The sequence below is a fragment of the Amphiura filiformis genome, chromosome 12 (assembly GCF_039555335.1).
Source record: "Amphiura filiformis chromosome 12, Afil_fr2py, whole genome shotgun sequence".
NCBI classification, from domain to species: domain Eukaryota; kingdom Metazoa; phylum Echinodermata; class Ophiuroidea; order Amphilepidida; family Amphiuridae; genus Amphiura; species Amphiura filiformis.
Genome location: NC_092639.1, coordinates 14,959,484 through 14,981,275, shown reverse-complemented (window position 1 = coordinate 14,981,275; position 21,792 = coordinate 14,959,484). Strand labels below are relative to the sequence as shown.

At 35.4% G+C, this 21,792-nt stretch overlaps 1 protein-coding gene across 3 annotated transcripts in view; it reads right to left on the bottom strand.

Annotated features, from left to right (window-relative positions):
• The window catches only part of LOC140165841 (fibronectin-like), a 33,032-nt gene extending 16,602 nt beyond the window's left edge, over positions 1–16,430 (bottom strand). For 2 of the 3 annotated variants that reach the window (XR_011860773.1, XM_072189165.1), the window contains exons 1-2: positions 16,211–16,429; positions 3,550–3,663 (exon numbers count right to left, since the gene is read on the bottom strand). Coding sequence is in view for 2 of the 3 variants with exons in the window: in XM_072189165.1 (XP_072045266.1) it covers positions 3,550–3,637 (88 nt within the window). In the remaining variant the exon portion in view is untranslated. Of the gene's footprint in view, positions 1–3,549; positions 3,664–16,210 lie in introns of all 3 variants that reach the window. The other variant, XM_072189166.1, reaches the window with a different exon arrangement.
• Between the last annotated feature and the right edge of the window lie 5,362 nt (positions 16,431–21,792).

The window sequence follows — 21,792 nt, the reverse complement described above, 5'->3', positions numbered from 1 at the left end:
CCCTATAATTATAGGTGTTAACCTTTATCCTGCTGAACAATTTTTGTAACACAAACTAAGAAGGGAGTTTTTGTAATGTACTAAAAATGTTATCAATAAAGTGAGCGCAAAGGATGGATCTACGATTAGCTTAGTGTCATATTTGATGGTCGATCCTACCCCCGGGTTATGTGTTGGGGTAAAATGTTATCAATAAAATGAGCGCAAAGGATGGATCTACGATTAGCTTAGTGTCATTTTGATGGTCGATCCTACCCCCGGGTTATGTGCTGGGGTAACAATGTTATCAATAAAGTGAGCGCAAAGGATGGATCTACGATTAGCTTAGTGTCATTTTGATGGTCGATCCTACCCCCGGGTTATGTGCTGGGGTAACAATGTTATCAATAAATTGAGCGCAAAGGATGGATCTACGATTAGCTTAGTGTCATATTTGATGGTCGATCCTACCCCCGGGTTATGTGTTGGGGTAAAATGTTATCAATAAAATGAGCGCAAAGGATGGATCTACGATTAGCTTAGTGTCATATTTGATGGTCGATCCTACCCCCGGGTTATGTGTTGGGGTAAAATGTTATCAATAAAGTGAGCGCAAAGGATGGATCTACGATTAGCTTAGTGTCATATTTGATGGTCGATCCTACCCCGGGTTATGTGTTGGGGTAAAATGTTATCACTAAAGTGAGCGCAAAGGATGGATCTACGATTAGCTTAGTGTCATTTTGATGGTCGATCCTACCCCCGGGTTATGTGTTGGGGTAAAATGTTATCAATAAAATGAGCGCAAAGGATGGATCTACGATTAGCTTAGTGTCATATTTGATGGTCGATCCTACCCCGGGTTATGTGTTGGGGTAAAATGTTATCAATAAAGTGAGCGCAAAGGATGGATCTACGATTAGCTTAGTGTCATATTTGATGGTCGATCCTACCCCGGGTTATGTGTTGGGGTAAAATGTTATCAATAAAGTGAGCGCAAAGGATGGATCTACGATTAGCTTAGTGTCATTTTGATGGTCGATCCTACCCCCGGGTTATGTGTTGGGGTAAAATGTTATCAATAAAGTGAGCGCAAAGGATGGATCTACGATTAGCTTAGTGTCATTTTGATGGTCGATCCTACCCCCGGGTTATGTGTTGGGGTAAAATGTTATCAATAAAATGAGCGCAAAGGATGGATCTACGATTAGCTTAGTGTCATTTTGATGGTCGATCCTACCCCCGGGTTATGTGTTGGGGTAAATGATGTTATCAATAAAATGAGCGCAAAGGATGGATCTACGATTAGCTTAGTGTCATTTTGATGGTCGATCCTACCCCCGGGTTATGTGTTGGGGTAAAATGTTATCAATAAAGTGAGCGCAAAGGATGGATCTACGATTAGCTTAGTGTCATTTTGGATGGTTGACCCTACCCCTGGGTTAAGTGCTGGGGTAACAATGTTATTAATAAAATGAGCGCAAAGGATGGATCTACGATTAGCTTAGTGTCATTTTGATGGTCGATCCTACCCCCGGGTTATGTGCTGGGGTAACAATGTTATCAATAAATTGAGCGCAAAGGATGGATCTACGATTAGCTTAAGTCGTTTGGGCGCATGTTAACGCCCGTTTTTAGGGGGGTTTTTTTGTTTTGTTTTGTTTTTTGTTTTATTTTTATGCCGGATGAAATATCTATTCGTCGTAAAAGTGATGATGTAACAGAATTAACTACCATAGCTAGCAGTAGGTTAAAACACCATAGAAACATGGATCGTAATTCTATAGAATATTCATAATATGCTGATCACTCGCACCTGTAAGATTAGGGACCGATCGTTATTTACGGCAGGGGGGAATGGGTGTTTTGGCAAAAATATTGACGAAAAAATTTCGCGTTCCCCCCTCGCCTTCGCTCAAAATTTTCGCGTTCCCCTTTGTTTTCCCAATTTTCTCCATTTAAAATTTAACAATCCCCCCTCCTGGTTCAACTAAAAATTTCAGGTTCCCCCCCTCAAGACCACAAAAAATTTCGTGTTCCCCCTAAATTTACCCATTCCCCCTGCCATAAATAACGATCGCTCCTTAGTATCTTTGAAAAATTTACGATTGCAGACATACACAGTGGATGTATGCAACCTGCTTGTAGTGCAGGGTGATATTTTCAAAAATTGTTTTAATCTATTCCTATTTGGTAGTTAATCATGTTACATCATCACTTCTACGGCGAATAGGGGTTTAGTACATCCCTCTTCGTAGTACTAAGGTTAGAAGGTCTTTGCAGGAAGTTAAACTGTGTATGTACGCCCGCAAATACAATACCCAGGGCACGGTGGCTCAGTGGTTACGGCCTTGGACTCATAATCTGAGAGCTTGCTCGACGTACGTGGGTTCGATTCCCCGTCCCACCACCGTGTTGCGCCCTTGGGCAAGACGCTTTGCCTCGCTTTCCTCACCCCACCCAGGTGCAATGGGAAGCTGTTAGGGGTATAGTCACAGTCGTTGTACTAATGAACCCTGCACCATTTTTAGGCTGCAAACGTGGTTCCGACATATTCTAATGACGGCGGAATAAATGTAAAGCGATTTGAGGCTGTTTACGGCATAAAGCACTATATAAATATCTACATTTATTTATTTATTTATTTATTTATTTATATTGTAACATTGTGCGTAATTTTACTCCCACAATTTAGCTCTTGTAAGTTCATACCCACATGTACGTGTCCATGTACATACATGTACGTATGCTTGTTCGTCACTGGTATAAATAACTTGTCGGATATTTATACGGAAATTTTTTCCTACTTTTTACACTTGGAAATATAATATAATTTTTATTGTTTAATTTTTTCGACAACAATTTCGACTGCTGTTTTTACCGGTTTGATATTAGAGTAGTAAAATATTAATAATAATGCGTTTGATTCTCAAAGATCAAAAACAACATACAAAGTACTAATAAATAACCCAGCAAACACAAAACGTTTTCGACATCATTCGCAAAAGGTTATAAAAGGTTGTCAGAAAACGTTTAAATGTCGGGTTATATAAAGGGTATATAAAGGGTATAAAACGTTTTCATAACATTAAAAAACACTTTTCGATAGCCTACTGCAAATATATGAACATAATGTTCTTTAAATGTTGACAAAATATGTGGCAAAAAATGTTTGCAAACAATAGTTAACATTACCTTTTTGAAAACATTTTAAAGATATTGTTGTACTGTGTTTTCATACAAAACGTTTTAAAACGTTTTCATGACCTTTATATAACCCGACATTTTAATGTTATTAAAACGTTTTTACTTAAACCAAAACCCAAAATATAACTCGTTTAAAACGTTTTGAAGTTCGCTGGGAAAGCATCTTTTATAATTTAATTAGCCTACTTTAGTCTGGATTTTGGTAATGTGCTTTAATTAGCCTACAAACGGGTTGTTAAAATATACAAATTAATAATTTGTTTAGGAAGTTTGACATTCACCGTGTTCACATGCACGAAGTCAAATAAATTATGCAAACACAAAAAGTGGGTAATGACCTAGACCTTAGTATAGCATGCTTACCTGTTTGCCCTTGCACCAGTTGAATTGTCATGTACATTGACAGTAGTTGGACAATGAATAGCACTCGGCGATAACTGGAATTCTTCATATTGTTCGTTTTAAACGGATAATATCCTATAAAATATACAAAGAAGAATATTTAGTTGATAAATATCAATACGTTATCATATACTACGATATCATGCACAGACTGAGGCAAGTCACTTAACGCATCAAGTATTATTTCAGCACAAGTTACCAAACCTGGAAAATCCCTGATTTGTAAGTCCTGTTTATTCCTTCATGCTTATTTGCACTTACAGATATGACAACATCAAAAGACATGTAGCATTGTTTTTCTACTTTCCCTTTCCAACCTTTTGTTTCTTTGTATCCTGATTTGTACTAATTATCTCCTTATTCCTTTAAAAGGGAAGTCCCGCCAGAGCAGTTCTTCTGGGGTGAACTAAACCTGCCTGGTTATCAAATTAATCAGTGCCAAGAATTTGACAGGTGCTAATTGATGCTTTAATGTTATTGCATCAATTATCACCTGTCAAATTTAGAGATAACCTTGTCACTGATTAATTTGATAACCAGGCAGGTTTGGTTCACCCCAGAAGAACTGCTCTGGCGGGCTTCTCTTTAAGGCAGTGTCCGAATGATACGAAGTTAGCTTTGACTTTGATAAAATAACTCCCGGAAATAACTATATTATTCTACCTAAATATAGGGCTACTGAAGAAGATCTATCGAGGGCTTAGCGCAACAAAGGTCTATTTGCAATATCTGTCCTACAGACAACTTGACAATTTCTGCATTCTATATTTCACGCATATGACACCTGGCAGCTATTGCAGATATCCCTTTGTGGGCTAAACCCTCGATATGACTTGCACTTATGTTAACCCTATCCACACGGGTGTCAATTGCAGACGATACGCTCCAAAAATTCTTTAAAAATTCAAAAAAATTAAGATGTGTATAATGTTCATGAACATAATTATTTGGAATCAGCATGCAAAATGCATCAATATAAGCACAAGTAAGCCCAATATCATAGATTAGTGGTTCTTGAGATAGCTCTTGATATTTTGAAAAAAACTTGTGTCACTACTTGAACTTTTTGCCCGGGACCTTTTGTGTCAGCGCGCAGGGCACTTACGATCAGTTGAACCAAAAAACTACAATGTCAAAGCAGGACAATTATAAACACAAGTCCGCCTCCCCAATGAAAACAGCGTATCTGCTCTGATAATTTCCACCAGATACGCTGTTTTACTTTGGATGCAAACTGATTCAAATCCATTAATAACGCCTCCAAAGTAACGTATCTACTAATTTGTTTACTTGTATATGAAGACCTGAGCGCAAGAAGACTGTAAGTCCACTTGGCCCCGAAACATATATACACTAAAGTTACGTGTAGTTTCTTAGGGTTTTATAATATTTAATACATGTTCCAGAGTGAAAACATCATGAAAGGTTGTGAAAGATTTGTTTTGGCCCTTGAACATGTATAAAACATTACCAAACTATACGTATCTATACACAACTTTAGTTTATACATGTTGAGGGACCAAGTGGACTTACGGTCTTCTTGCGTTCAGGTTTTCATATGCTGTCTTAGAATTTGAACAAAATAATAGTTTTGTCTCATGTATGGGAGTTTGAAATCCAATGCGGTATGCGGTTTTTCCTTTTATTTTTTATAAATTGAACAACGCCAATTTTGGATATTTTATAATATCAAAATATATGCAATTCTAATATTATAAAGCAGGCTACATCTAGCGTTACAATTTCGGAGTTGCGGCGCGAACAGAAACAAAATTGAAATTGAACATTGATTTTATAGCCGTTTTTTGGCCAAATTTCGTTAAAATGTAAAAAAAAATCAACTTATGCCATTTTGCTGGTGCAAACTCGCAGCATAAATCAAATGCGCGCGCGGAACAAAAGACAAATCTATTTTTTGCCCTTAGTAAAAGTATTCTATAGTGGTTAATTGTGGTGTACAAAATGGGGAACTGTTTCACGCGTTGCAGGTGAAAAGTCATGTCGGTATTATTAATGCCAATATGAGCCACAATGGTCGCATTCGCAAATGCATAGTTCAATCACCATAATTTAACCTTCATATCTCAAAATTGACCCCACGTGGAAAAGTATGAGTTTTTGTACCCAATGTATCCAAAGGTCATTCTATGAGTTGAGAACCAAATTGGGGTCATAGAACTGCGCCCTAGCAGATTGTCATGTTTATGATCTTCGCGTTATTGAATCCAATGAAGCAGACAGTGACTGACAGTCAATGTCCTATTTGTGTCAAAAGTACCATTATTCAATATAAGGAAGTAGGTCTGCCATTGGGTCGATGTCATCATAATTCGGGACAAAATATAATACAAAGTAATAATAATGGTAGGAAATAAACACGCTATTTCCTCACAACCGAGTAACAAAATCAACAACAACAACAACAACAAAATAGCAACATCAAAAACTTGACAACTAGCGCACAAGGCCTGCGCTTCACGAAGTACATACGCTTACATACAACATACTACAACATTAGCTCCTTTTCAAATCAGTTACAAAGTGCTGAAGTACATGTGGATATCAGGGTAGCTACAAGACCCCAGATCTGACCAGAACTTAAACCCATCCTTAGAAGACACTTCATCGCAAAATGCAGTTCATATTCTGTAATCTTTTTGGGACACTCTGTATTCTGTATTCCCAGCAAACACAAAAAATGTTCTTGATAACATTTAAATATTGGATTATATGATCATGAATACGTTTTTAACTCATTATTGAGAAATATTTTGGGCAAACATTTTTGTAAAATATTTTGTCAACACGGTTAAATATCACGTTTTCATAATGTTTTATGGATGTCATTAAAACGTTTCAATACCCTTTAACCAGACATTTAAACCTTTTCTGTAAAACGTTGTGTGTTTGTTGGGTTATGGAGATGGTTTTTTGACCAAATTTGGTCATGTAGAGTTTGAAAATATAAATTTTGGAAGGTGTAGTCTTTCTTGATTCATCTTGACTCATAGTTTAAATACTTTATCAAAACGGCTTTACGAATAAACACTTCCCTTAATTTATTGAATCCAAGTTTTTTTCCATTTATATTCCCATTCCTTAAATCAGTGAACAATTAAAGAGGTATTTTGTGATTTTAGCATCCATATTGTTGGTCGTTTTTCATATATAAATCAATATATTGTTGAAAAATAACACTTTGAAGTTTTGCAAAGGTTCATTCTACAAATCATATACTTTGAAAACTTGCTTAATTTATTGTTGTTAATACGTTATGTACGTCTTACATAAGTGTTGTTGTTTCAGCCTTCTTTACAACATAACTCAAAAACCACGGGACCTACAAAAGTATGATATTCTTCTACACACTCGCTATAAAATGCTCAATGCAATTTTTGCCACAGCTCACTACCATTCGCAAGATGCTGTGAACTACCAAATCGCAACAGTTTAAAATAGTTCCTAACCTTAATCTGCCATTGTGAAATCCAACATGGCGTTATTCTCAACTTGAGACGAGACACAGTATAGCGTATTCTTTACAATTGTTTTTCAGTCTTTCATGTCGTAATAATATTGTTGATATCACAATGTATGAATAAATGCAGTGTCTATGATAAAAAGTGAGCAAAAATAAAAAGTGATAAACAACAGTTACCCTTGACCGTGTCTTGTTAAACATCCTTGAATTAAGAGAAGAGCAATTATTACTAATTATCCTAATTATGCTAATTGGAGGTTAAACATAACGAGATCAATATTGCAGCACGTAAACCCAATATAACTTAGCAAAGAAATATAAATTCTAGACAAGTAAGGATATTGAATTTGTAATTATGATCACAACTGCAAAACTTTATGAAAGGTATATTTTAAAACTGGTCAACAACGCTCACTTTTTGAACCGAATATTTCAGAGAAACCATTCTCCTTCATCAGCGTTGTAATGCTGTTGGTAGACTGAATAATGATTCTCCAGTGTTTCTAGATGTTGTTGACAATGTCCTTTTTGTCCTTTGCAAAACCTTATTTTTATGTAGTAAATTTGAAACATGTTCTCATATTAAAAAATACAATGATTGCCCTGATAATGTTCACCCAAGTGTTTCAGACCATACGAACAATTATTATCATTTCAAAACCCAGGGCATAAAATATACAATCTTCCGTGTTATGACTAAGATACGGATTGAGCGAATGTCAGTAAACAAATAAACAAATAAAGAAATACAATCTTAGTTGGTTGTACCATGCTGTGTTATGAACAATTTATCTATAGAATACAAAAGGAAGTGGTTTTTCAAAAAATATTTCTTTCTTTAAATCGTTATTGCTTGCATAAGATAGTGCTGCAGATACTTTACTTCTGCGTAACTTTATTTCTGGAATATTCATCTCAGGTGTGCTTTTTCATTAGTCATGTTAGTTGTTCTTAACTTTGTTCTGCACTCGCTATAGCCATATTACATTAGTGTGCATTATATTTTCGCCAGCGTTAGCTGGCTATGATCTAATTCGGAGATCGTCTTTGTTTGCTAAAGAGATTACGGGGTACTAGCATTGGTTTGAATTACTTTGCGGAACTTTTTATGGTGAAAATATATAATAGACCTGTTATTGGATTTGTAAGAAAAAAGAAAGTATGTTTTGCCGTTTCAACGAATGAAAACGAGTGAGAATTTCAAAAGTTATGGTTTGAAGGAAATATGACATTAAAAGTTCATGCCAGGCCTATAATAGTTTCCACAGCATATCAACGAAAGAAAATTATAGAATCCTTGTTATCAGGCGTTCTTAGATTTACATTCGCAGACCTCCTGGAGATCAGCACAGCATGAGATGTGAGTGTATTGATAACATGATTAAAACCTTTATGGACGTAAAAGTCAAAGTAAAAATATCCTATAATCTGTATCGTTTTATGGATAAAAATGACTCAAAATGTCATTTATGAAATAATTTATATCTTAAACATCAGTTTTGTCTTTTCAATGGGAAAAATTCGATGCAATTTCAGGGCCTATTTTTGATATGGGTATAATTTATATACATGTAGGCCTATTATAATTGAACAATATCAGTCTTTATACATTTTATAATGTGCTATATTAAGTATAAATTGCGAATTAATATAAAATTAATGTGCATGTATAAGGCAGTAGGATGGCAGTTTTAGCCAATTAACTAAAAACTGTATTTCTTTATATTAATAATGAGCTAAGGGTAGCCTAAAAGGCAGAAAAGACAAAAAGACAGAACAATTTGGAGTAATTAATTGACAGGAAGTTATAGGAGTTGTTTGGTTTGCTGTTTCTGTGTGCATGTTCTCATCATTGATGGTTTGGTGGACTGTCATGAAACATGATGGATCATAAAAAGAGTGATCCTAAAAATGCCACCACCCAAACTAATTACAAGGCATCTTCTGCATTGAAGCTGGCTTTCCCTTTAAATGGAATTTTTATTAGATCTACATTATACATCACATCGCATTGGGCACCTACATTACATTACATTACATTACATTACATTACATTACATTACATTACATTACATTACATTACATTACATTACATTTCATTACATTACAATACATTACATTACATTATATTAAAAATAATAATAAATATCACTTAAGGGTAGACTAGGTATTGTTGGTCGAAGCAGCCAAAACAATTTTCATTCATTATCTAAATTAATATATTCTTGAAAAATAACACTTTGATGTTTTGCAAGAGTTCATTCTACAAATCATATACTTTGAAAACTTGCTTGATTTATTGTTGTCATGTTGTGAATGAGTTATGTACATTTTCCAAAAGTATTGTTGTTTCAGCCCGCTTTAAAACATAACTCAAGAACCACAGGACCTACAAAAGTGTATCTGTGATATTTGAATTCTTCTACACACTCGCTATGAAATGATCAATGCAATTTTTGTCAAAGCTCGCTACCATTTGTAAGATGCTGTGAATTACCAAATCGCAACAGTTTAAAATAAATTTAGTTGCTAACCTTAATATATAGCGCACCAGAACCTGATCAAAGCACTTTACAAAAACATATACAAAACAGAATGCCTGAATCGTGAATGAACAAACAAAAGGCCTAAAACAGCAGCAATCAGTACATTGCATTGCATTGCATTGCATTGCATTGCATTACATTACATTACAAATTACATTACCATACCTTACATAACATTACATTACCTTACATTGCATTGCATTGCATTGTATTGCATTATATTACATTGCATTGCAGTGCATTGCATTCCATTGCATTGCATTGCATTGCATTGCATTACATTACATTACATTACATTGCATTGCATTGCATTATATTACATTACATTACATTATATTACGCTTACATTACATTACATTACACTTGCATGTCTAGTATCGCAAAAGTATGCAATAAAATCCTTATGAATATGATTGAACTTAATATATTGCTAGGAAACAACCAGGCTAGTTTCAGATTTTGTGCTCAGCAAATGATATTCTGAAGAGGATCATGAAACGCTATCATACAATCACTTTTGTCGACTTCAAGAAAGCCTTCGATTTCATCAATAGTTATGTTTTCTGTATTGCTACATTGTGGTATCCCGATTTAGGTACTGGTCAGTGTCAGCACCTTTCCAAATAACAACTGGCGTTCTAAAGCGATGATGTTTATTATCATTATAGACTACATTCACCTACTGAAGAATTCCACTTCTGGAGTAGACTCCGGAATTGTCATCTATCCACGTCGGTCAAAATGATATCAGCGAAAATGTAAAATAACCCAGACTTTGCTCTAAGTTCCATGATCATAACAAATTTTGCATGGAATTACGACAAAGCGTGCCAAGTGTTCCAAGTACTTTTTTCCAAGATTGCATGTCTTGTCATCAGTACTTTCAAGACGGAATACATATGACTTCAAACTTTCATCTTCAGCCTGGTCTTGAAGTTTATGGTATTACCATTAACCATGTTTCTGACTTCAAGTACTTGGCAATGCTTGGGTTTCATGATGGGTCCCAGTTCCGGGGGATTAGAAGAGACGCAAAGCCTTAGATATGGACTGGGCAGCATTTTGTAAACTGGGACGCCTCTGGAGAAGTCCTTCCCTACATATAGCTGTGAGCTCCTTTCTGGCTGTGAGTCATTGGTTATTACCAAAGATGTGGAAAGCTAAATCAATGCTTTTGCTACATCTTCATATAGGATCATGCTTCATATCAAGCATGTAGAGGGTATGCCGAATGAAACCATCTACAAGCTTAGCAACAATACTCCTCTGATCCCGGATCAGAGCCTGTGTAGGAATGTGCCCTTTATGTTCTACCACCAAGGAAACCCTGACGACAACCCACACTGATTTTGCAGTATGTATGTTCAGAGCCTGTTGGGTGATCTTGATGGAATGCTGCAGCCAGACAAAGTTGTTTCATTAGCACAAGATCACAGAAGTTGGAGGAAACTTGTGGTCGCCTGTTCCGCAGTCGACTGATGATAATGACATTTATACATTACATTACAATTCATTGTATTAATGTAAGATTGAAACTCCCAAGGAACCATACAAGGGACAATCCTTTTTGGAATGAAAATTTGTCTAAAAAAAGAGGATAAACGGTTTTTTGTGGCGGTGAAATCCCTCCTTTGAGAAACAACACTCTAGTTGTCTCGTTTATTTTAGAAATTTAACTCTCTGAAATAGTAGCCAAAGATTACATCGTATATAACAATACATTGTACATTACATTACCATGATTACAGTATGTTCAGAGACCGTTGGATGCATGATCTTGATGGAATACTGCAGCCAGACCAAGTTGCTTCATTTTTTTGTTTATGGCTAAAACTGGAAGTCACTTAGATAATCATTGGTATTCCTGATTATATAACACATAGTGTTGATAAGTGCAATGATCAGATGATTTTTGTTGAGAATGAACTGATTTTTGTTGAGAATGATTATCTAAGTGACTCACTTCTATTTTCATGGTTAACACTATATTGCACCAACATTTCAGTGCAGTTTCTCAGATCATCTAGAAACACTGAAAGCTGGATCTCTATTTGGAATCACTGAGAACATGTTTTTTACATCCCAAACATTTAGATTTGCCAATTTCTTATAAGAAATATCCAATTTATTTAGCGTTTCCAGGGTCTAGAAAGAAGGTACAAAAACAACAATAGAGACCGTTGGATGCATGATCTTGATGGAATACTGCAGCCAGAAAAAGTTGCTTCATTGACCCAAGATCGTTGAAGTTGGAAGAAGCAAGTGGCCCTGCCATCCCATTCGCCTCATTTGTGCGTATAATTCTTCCCGTTCCCTTCGTTCATCAACCAAGATATATTTCACACATTAATGCATGCTTTCTCGTAATCAGGCATGAGAATGATCATCCATGAAAAAACCTGAAAGTTTAAAAAGCCTGAAAAAGCGCACGAAATGAGGCTAAAAAAGGCCAAAAACGGGCTGAAATTAAAAGAAAGTGCGAAAATTTGGACCACAAAAAAGCAGGAAATCCTGCAAAAGCAGGAAAATTCTCATGCCTATACGTAATTAAGGTCTTCATTCATTTACTTGCTATAACTCCTGTACTTTGAAACTCATTTCCCATAGTCTTCAAAGCAGCTGCAAATTTAAAGAGTGTTATTCTATGTAACTTTCATGCGCCACTGAACATTGATTTTATCTGTGAATGTATATTAGTTGTTGTTTGAACATACACATTACATTAAATTGCGTTACATTGCGTTGCATTGCATTTCATTATATTGCATTGTATTACATTGCATTGCATTGCATTGCATTGCATTGCATTGCATTACATTACAATTACATTAATTACATTACATTACATTAATTTACATTACTTTACATTACATTACATTACATTACATTGCATTGCATTGCATTGCATTGCATTGCATTGCATTGCATTGCATTGCATTGCATTGCATTGCATTGCATTGCATTACATTGCATTACATTACATTGTATTAATTTACATTACTTTACATTACATTACATTGCATTGCATTGCATTGCATTGCATTGCATTATATTACATTGCATTGCATTACATTACATTACATTACATTACATTACATTACATTACATTACATTACATTACATTACATTACATTACTTTACATTACTTTACATTACATTACATTGTATTACATTACATTACATTACATTACAGCACATTACAGCACATAAAATTACAACACATTACTATTATTATGTTTGATACCATCAAACATATTTTCATCTATGCATTATGTATGATTGTTCCTCTTTGACATATGACCACAATGACTTAAAATGTTCATTAATGCCACAAGTAATGACTCAATGGCTCAAAATGTGGAATGTTGAACTCCTACGTCAGGTTAACCGATCTCTTTATGTTACAAAAAGTATTGTTCCTTGCTACAATCAAAAAATTTAAATTGATTTATTATCAATAATTCACTGAACAACGCGATAATTGCGATTACTCAAATACTGAAAGGCCTCTATTCGGTGCAAATCGAAAGCATCGCCACTATTCCAAGAACATCTAGGTACCACTACAATATGACAAAGCCACGATTCAAGTTGAATTTTCTAGACTTTTAAGCATTTCTGGAAAAGACTTACAAAGCAACATTTGACCAGCTTGACAATTGAAACAATACTTTTATTATCTAGAAACAATGTGATAATAACAATAGCCATTCCAAATAGATCCAGTAAAATGATATATACGGAGGTAGTTTCTTCGATATTTTGTACCCAGAAAATAGCGCGTCAAAAATCCGCACGCTCAGTAGAAACATATCATAATCACTAGAAACCATGGGTATAAATGTGACAAACTAGAAACATTGGGATTTCTTTTTAAAATAAACAGATCGTAGTGAACTCTTTCCAATGGCAAGGATGACCAGATATAGAAATTGGATCTAATCGTCCCTTAGGGTATATAGTATTATTGCCATTGTTAACAACAACTATATGAATGTAATAACTGTATTTAGAACGTAAGGTTATATAGCATGGTTAGCAATTATTTTAAACTGTTGCGATTTGGTAGTTCACAGCATCTTGCAAATGGTAGTGAACTTTGGCGAAAATTGCATTATTCATTTCATAGCGAGTATGTAGAGGAATTCATATATCACAGATATAAACATCTCAAAAAAAGTAACTAACCCCCCTTAAATAACGACCATTATTCAAAAACGGGTGATTGAATTACAAATCTGTAAAATGCGTTGGAAGCAGAATTTATTTCTGCATATTTTGACACCTCATTTGTAGCAATTGACTAAATATTGACGTCACAGCGTACATTTAAATCAATGTAGCCCACGATTTGAAAGTTGCAGTAAATTCTATTGATTTTGCATTCAGTGTAATGGAAGGAAATATGTGCAATGACATCTGAGTGTTTTTGTATTGTAAAAATTTGTATGTAAGTGCAACATTCAAATCTGGACCTCACTACATTAAATTGACCGGTGTTTTATTGTTTTCTGGGCTATTGTATCAAATCAGGTGTCAAAATGCGCAGAAATAAATTCTGCTTTCAACGCATTTTACAGATTTGTAATAAATAGCCCATTTTTGAAGGCTTTTATCTAACACACGCGTCGCGTCACGTCGCGTCACGTCACGTCGCGTCACGTCGCGTCACGTCGCGTCACGTCGCGTCACGTTGAAATGTTATCAAAAGTTCATAATAAATTATTAACTCCACAATTACCCTTATCTCCCTACGTGATAAATAGTCCGTGAAATAGTCCATGGAATTCCAGCTTTTCATCAATGCCGCAAAGCACAGCAAAGCTTCAATGAATAAAATAATCGGGATTGCTGGAACTACTTTTAAACCACAGCCCGTATCCTAGTTTAGTATAGCCTCTTTGGCAGGCGGTAAGTTTTCGCTTTTCTCAAACTATGAGTGTGATAAAACACGAGTAGCCTGCGACGGAGGCTACGTACAGTGCGCACACCACTAAATAATGCTCCCACTGAAACACACGTGAAAATGGCCTATCAAAACAAAATAAGCTACCTCATTCGCGTGTTTCAGACTTATAAAACACGTTAGCCATTTTGCAGAATCTGTGAGGTATATGATGCGGTATTATTTGGTCTTCTTTGATGGCGGTGTAAATAGCTGGTCATATAATTCGCAGTAGGGGATATTTGCTCTCGTCTCGGTTGTCTTTTGCTCTCCGTTTTGCATTTGGCAACAAATGTTGCCAAATGCTTTCTTTCACCCGCATTTCTTTCTTCTGGCAACATTTCAAATCGCTATAACATCCACATACTAAGTTGGATTTTAACCAAACTTGGTCAGAATGACCACTGACCACTCCCATTTATGGTCTGTACCCCAATTTGACCTTTGACCTTGATTATATAGTTGAAAATGTGATTTTTTTCACACAAAAATACTAAGGCTTCTAGACGATTAAGCCGATTTCCACCAAAATATTTTAGAAGAATCCCCTACTCATGCTTCATATAGGATGTACACAAATAAGGGGTCAAAGGTCATTTTTCTTCTTTCTGGCAACATTTCAAAATGAGTCTAGCACCCGTATACTACATCGGATTTTGACCAGGCTTGGTCACAATAATCACTGACCACCCCCATTAATGTTGTGTGACCATGACCCTAATTTGACCTTTGACCTACTCATCGTGGTTTAAAGCTGGTAGGACCTACATTTGTATAGGCCAAGTAAAATTAATAAGGAATATTTTTTCATACAAATACAAGTAAATCTTTTGCCATAAAAAAAAGTCATTTTTAAAATAAATGATCGTGTCTGGAAATTCATGGAAGGTAAAATCGCGAATCTGTTTGCCCTTTTACGTGCATTTCGATGGGGCTTATTTGGTGGTGTGCGGCCGTCAGCAATCGCCACGCCGATAACCATTTCACTGTGGGCCTGGGATAATGACGGGTTCGATGCGGAAACACCCCGGGAAAAACTAAACGAAATCGTGAACTGAATCCGTATGACTTGTTTGTAACTTTTAAGAAGATATTAACGTGACGTGACGTGACGCGACGCGACGTGACGTGACGTGACGTGACGTGACGCGACGCGTGTGTTAGACAAAAGCCTTTTTGAATAATGGCCATTATTTAAGGGGGTTAGTTACTTTTTTGAGATGTTTACTTTTGTAGGTCCTGTGTTCTTGAGTTATGCTGAAACAACAACACTTTTGTAAAACGTACATAACTCATTTACAACAATAAATCAAACAAGTTTTCAAAGTATATGATTTGTAGAATGAACTGTTGCAAAACATCAAAGTGTTATATTTCAATAATATATTGATTTAGATAATGAAACTCGGTTTTTTTTGCTGCTTCGACCAACAATACCTAATCTACCTTTAATGACGAATTAATTGGTATAATCATAGTTTCATCGTTACCAAATAGTTATAACTTTCTTCGTGAAAACAGAATGGAACATGGTTTTAATAAAGGTAGTCAATTACATACCATATCACCTAATTTTCATAAAACGGAATAAACCACAACAACAACAACAATAGATTAGATCATTATACGTAATTCATATAAATAACTTACTTGAAGTTGAAATTAATGTCGTAAGAAGATGGTAACTCGACTTCCCTCACTTAACGCGACTTTCCTCACTTATACTTTCAAAAGTTTCTTCCCTGAAGATTTCTTCAAGATAAAAATCGCATAATAATCCTCTTTAAACTGGTTCCACGTTGACAGTTACTTGTATCAGTGATATGATTATGAGCTCCTATTAACCGATATGATATACCATGGTATACTCACACAGTACACTATTTTGAGTCAGTGTGGAATATTATTATGTTCATACTTCCTGATGCAGGTGAGTTTCCTTTCAAGTTGCCTGAAATAAAAGACCTGCCTTTTAAGTACAAAGTCATCGTGTTCGTTGGACCGTTGCAGATATCACACAAGACATGACATCAAATACAAAATAGACTGGGTCAAGGTTTTAATATAATTGACTGTATATACTGTTTCGATTAATGTTTATTAAGGTCCGTGTTGTTCTTTTTGTATTTACTAGAGGGTGTATTTGAGCCTTTTTTGTATGTTTTTGTTCCAAAGGGAGCCCAGAATGTATTTTACACCAACCAATGTTAGTCAGAAAATAGGGTTTGCCACATAACCTACATATTGCGTCGTATGCGACAGATTAAAACATACGGTAATTGCGGAACGCGGTTTGTGGTGGGGTGTAGGGGTGTGTGTGTGTGGGGGGGGTGTTTTGTTTTTGTTTTTTGTTTTTGTTTTTTGTTTTTCACTTCCCCAAAACTATCAACAAAAAGCGCACAACAAGGCAATTCTGTACAGTGGGCCACACAACAAACGCAAAACTCTACACTGAACACTGACATACGGCGGTGAAAGATAATATTCAAAATTAATATCTGATCCAGTGCAAGTCGTTTTGGAAAGGAATAATTGACGCAATAAAATGTTGGTCCATTGTGTGCGCACAATGCCGTCTTCATGTTAGTGCCCAAATATGGTATAATGGATCCTGCGTGTTACTTGTTCGCCAGGGTCATATCTTAAAAACGAACAACTGGATTTTTATGAAACTTCTAGCAAAAGTACAACAGCAACACCTTCAATGCTGTAAATAAAGGTTATGACGACTACTGTAAAGTGGAGTGGTTTTGTGTGTGGAGGCTATGTTTTGTTTTTTGTTTGTGTTTTTTGTTTTTGTTTTTTGTTTTTTGGATATACTGTAATAGACAAATAGTTTTTCTTTGCCCTCAGTAAAGCTCATCAAAATAATTAGATAAGCCTCTTCCAAATTATCATTGTATCTTATAGATATTACAAGAACTTATAGTTTTATGGACCTTTTAGTTTTAAAGCATTAATTAAACCACACATTAGGTGGATATTGTACATGTTATAATGTTGTATTTGTATGTGCCAGTCTGATCCATAATCACTGAAAATGGGGAATTTTTGATGAGAACAAAATGATTCCTTACAAAAAACAGAAGCGAAAGTGTTATTTTAAAGGTTTGAAGAACTTCACCTCACATAATATAATAAAATTATGTAGATTGTGCAAGTCAACGGCATATATTTCTTGTCGTATGTCCGCTTTAAATAAATAAGCTCCACAACAAAACTTTGGAAAGTTTCTTCAAGCATCTATATCTCAGATTATTTGTGACATGTTCATATCGTGTTACATATCAACGGATAGCTACTTTATTCTCTTCTCTTCAACAATGACACCACATTTGAAATAATCATCTTTTTCACGCCTGTGTACAGGACTTGTGAATGTAGTAATCTTGAAATTTTGGACAGAAATAACAGTATTTATTTTAAATACACACACCTAATGTTTGCAGTAAAAACCAAAGGATGAAAGGTTCGGACTAGAAACCAAGGAAATTAGGTTTCTGCGCATATTGATTTATAGAAATGGGTATGTTTTCGAAAGTGTTCCTGTTCCTGTTGAAAACTTTGTTTTCTTCCAACATAAAACAACACGTTGTATATAACAATATTGCTACACTAGATAAGAATCAAAATTAATCGAAAATCAAGATTTTCTTTTCACAACCATTTTATTTGCATCGATTCTACAAGTAACAAATATAGAAATGAAAGACAAGTATAATATCTAATTATTTCAATTGCACCATTTGAAATATATACATAGCATTAAATATTAAAATATAACATCCTTAGAAACAGGATCAACACTAAAATGTTTTAAACTTGACCCAATCCGACTAACACCGCTGCCTTTGTGCATCCTTCCAGGACTATAACTCAAACCAACTTTTTATGGTTCTTAGATGTTTTCAATAACTAAATTTAGGAAGTTTTTACCGACGGTGAAAAGGTTATCGACGGAAATGCTTACAATAATACTACAAAGTTGCAAAACAAAATGACAAATTTGCTAGAAAATTTGGACATATATCCTGCGTTTCCAATTGAAATACACAGGAAGACCACCCGCTGTGCCAAAGGTCACTTTTCCAGACATCCTGTCTAGTAGCTGCAATGTCAGCGCCCATCTGGTCACGTGGGCATTAAATTAAGTGCCTTTATTTAAATACCCTAAGACGACTGCTGAAAGTACTCCGATTTCAACGAAAATGGAACCTATAAAGTTGGTTTGGTTTAGTCCTGGCTGGGGGTGCATAGGCAGTGGTGCTAGATCCAGGTCTAAATAATTCTGATTATTCTACGCATGACTTTAAAAGTCATTACATAATACGTATGGTTCGGATGGCCGCCCAGTTTTCTAAAGTCTTATAACAGTTAACAAGTCCTCACAGGCAATTTGATTGGAACCTGTGACTACTGACTATCTAAATTATAAATAACCTAAATCTAGATGTAAATTGTGATTCATATGCGGGAAATATTTTGAATTTGATGAATTGAGAAAATGGTATGAAGCCTAACAGAAATCCCCACTTTATAATTATGCATTACATTCAAGTATCAAAGCTTGTCAATATTCAGAGAACAATGGCATTAATTCAAAACACTAACAACAACAACAACAACATTGTTCAACATCAACATGTGGTTCAATCAAGGAAAACATATTGCACCCACGCAAATATTAGTATGGTTAAGTATTGTTAAGGGTATATCTAACAGATGATTAAATGTTCTTAGTCATCCAGTAGTTTTCTACAGAGTTTTGGAATTAAATATAAAACTGGAACTTACTTTTTGCAACTTCGCTACGTTGCGTCTGGAACCACCAGACTTCATCAGGCAACTGACCCGCTGGACAGGTTATGTGATAGACGGCTAGGTATCATCTTGATGGCCCGGTCCCATGCATGAGATACGACGATGGGCCATCAAGATGATACCTAGCCGTCTATCACATAACCAGTCCAGCGGGTCAGTTGCCTGATGAAGTATGGTGGTTCCAGACGCAACGTAGCAAAGTTGCAAAAAGTAAGTTACAGAATTCCAAAACTCGGTATATCTAACAATTAGAAATATAATACATAATATTAAATCTTGACTGCCGTTCAGCTATGACTCACAAAAGCACGTTACGTCTGATTTGAAAAAGAACCCTTCCTCTTTTCTCTTCACAAGTTCTCTTTACTATTCATATGATTCAGCATTTTCTGTTTTACGCGCTATGAGCTTGTTTTAAGGAATAGTACTCCAAATTTCCATGTAATGTAATGTGACCTTTTCTTCACCATGTTCACCGCCCACACATTTCGAGGGTCGAGAGCCAGAAAGCCTTAACTCAGAAAGGATTTCTTTGTGAGTTAAGGGCTGGGGTATGAACGTTTGGACAGTATTTATTGTGGGACATTAGAGCACATCAGACATATCGAATTGCATTCTGAATACGAAGAATGTCATTCTGATATCAAATAATTTTGATTTTTGAAATTCGCAATTTAATACACATTTTATGGCAAATCATTAAAATTGATATTTTGATATTTAACAGTACTTGAAGTAAACTTTATAAATCTGATGATTTATACTTTAAGTGTATGTAGGTGGGATGAAAAAGCCGACGATCAATTGAAAATGTTGACCTTTCGTATTGAAGATATGGATTTTTTTCCCAAAACACCAAAAAAATTAGGTCTTTTGGGGAAAAAATCCATATCTTCAATATGAAAGGTCAAAATTTTCAATTGACCGTCGGCTTTTCCTTCCTGCTACATACACTTTAAGAATATGTCATTAGATTTTTATAATTTACTTCGAGGACTGTTATATATCAAAAATTTGAAAAATATCAAATTTTTATAATTTGTCATAAAATTTGTATTATATTGTGATTTTCAAAAATGAAAATTATTTGATATCAGAAAGACATGCTTCGTATTCAGAATGCAATTCGATAGGTCTGAGGTGCTCTCATGTCCCAAAAAAATACTGTCGAAACGCAATAAACGCTCATTTTAGATCCCTTAAGGCTTTCTGGCTCTCAACCTTAGATTTGTTTCTTTCAGGAAGTGTAGTCTATGATGATCTCTCAAACTAAATCCCAGCCAGATTCTTCATGTAATCAATATTTTAAAAGTAATGGATCCGATATCAAAAGTGTTTTAATCAGCATGGTTTTTGGAGATTTCATAAAGTACTTCAAACATGCCAAGGTGTCTCAACATTGTTTCTTTTACAAATTGCGGACTAAGGTCTATCATATCTAAAACCAGAATTACATTTTAAATTATAGTATAATGATAATGTCATCATCATCAACATTATAGATTTATTCATTAATTTGTATTTGAGGGTTTGTTTTAGGAGATTACCACTTTGCTGCGTATATTTTAAGGTCACTTTTGTGCCATTTTTTATACATTCCATACGTATATTCTATATTTCAACAAAATACCATCATATTGTATAGACAGTGTATTTCCCTTGACTGAATTTCTTAAACTATTCACTAAATAATACACTGCGAAAAAATATCCAATGTATTTTAAAACCGGTTATTTTCAGATGTTAAAAAAATGAAAACAAGTTAAACAATTTCCAAAATCCGCGAATGGATTTTGATGATATAAGTCTGTCGCTTTTTCCTCTCCCTCTCTCGCCTCCCCTCCCCCTCTCGCTCGTTACCTCCCCATACTCTCCGTCTCTCTCCCCCCTCTCGCTCGTTACCTCCCCATACTCTCTCCCTCCCTCCCACCCTTTCCCCCTCTCCATCTCTCCTTACCCTGCCGTAGGATGAAAGTACCGTTATTATTAAGTGTACAGCATAATGAGTTTGACGCAGTGGCGGCGCCATGGGGGGCATGAGGGGGCAAATTCCCCCAGTCAGAACTATTGCCTCCCCTGTTTTCCCCCAGTAAGAACCCAAAATTACGAAAATTTTCATATTTTGCTGTAATTTTGCGCAAAGTTTGGTGATTTTGTCCCCCTCAGTGTCCCCCGAAAAAAAACTTCCTGGCGCCGCCACTGGTTTAACGGTACATCACCGTGTAAAGTATTGTAAAATCACAATGCCGATTAATTATATATACATTAAATAATAATTATTAGTAGTAACATCTGGATTAATTATTTTACTCTCACTGTAAAAACAGTAGTTTGATTCAAGTCTTCAATCTTCGATTGTAACTTGCAGACAAAGACATTCCACTCATGGTACTGTCACTGATGCTGATCAG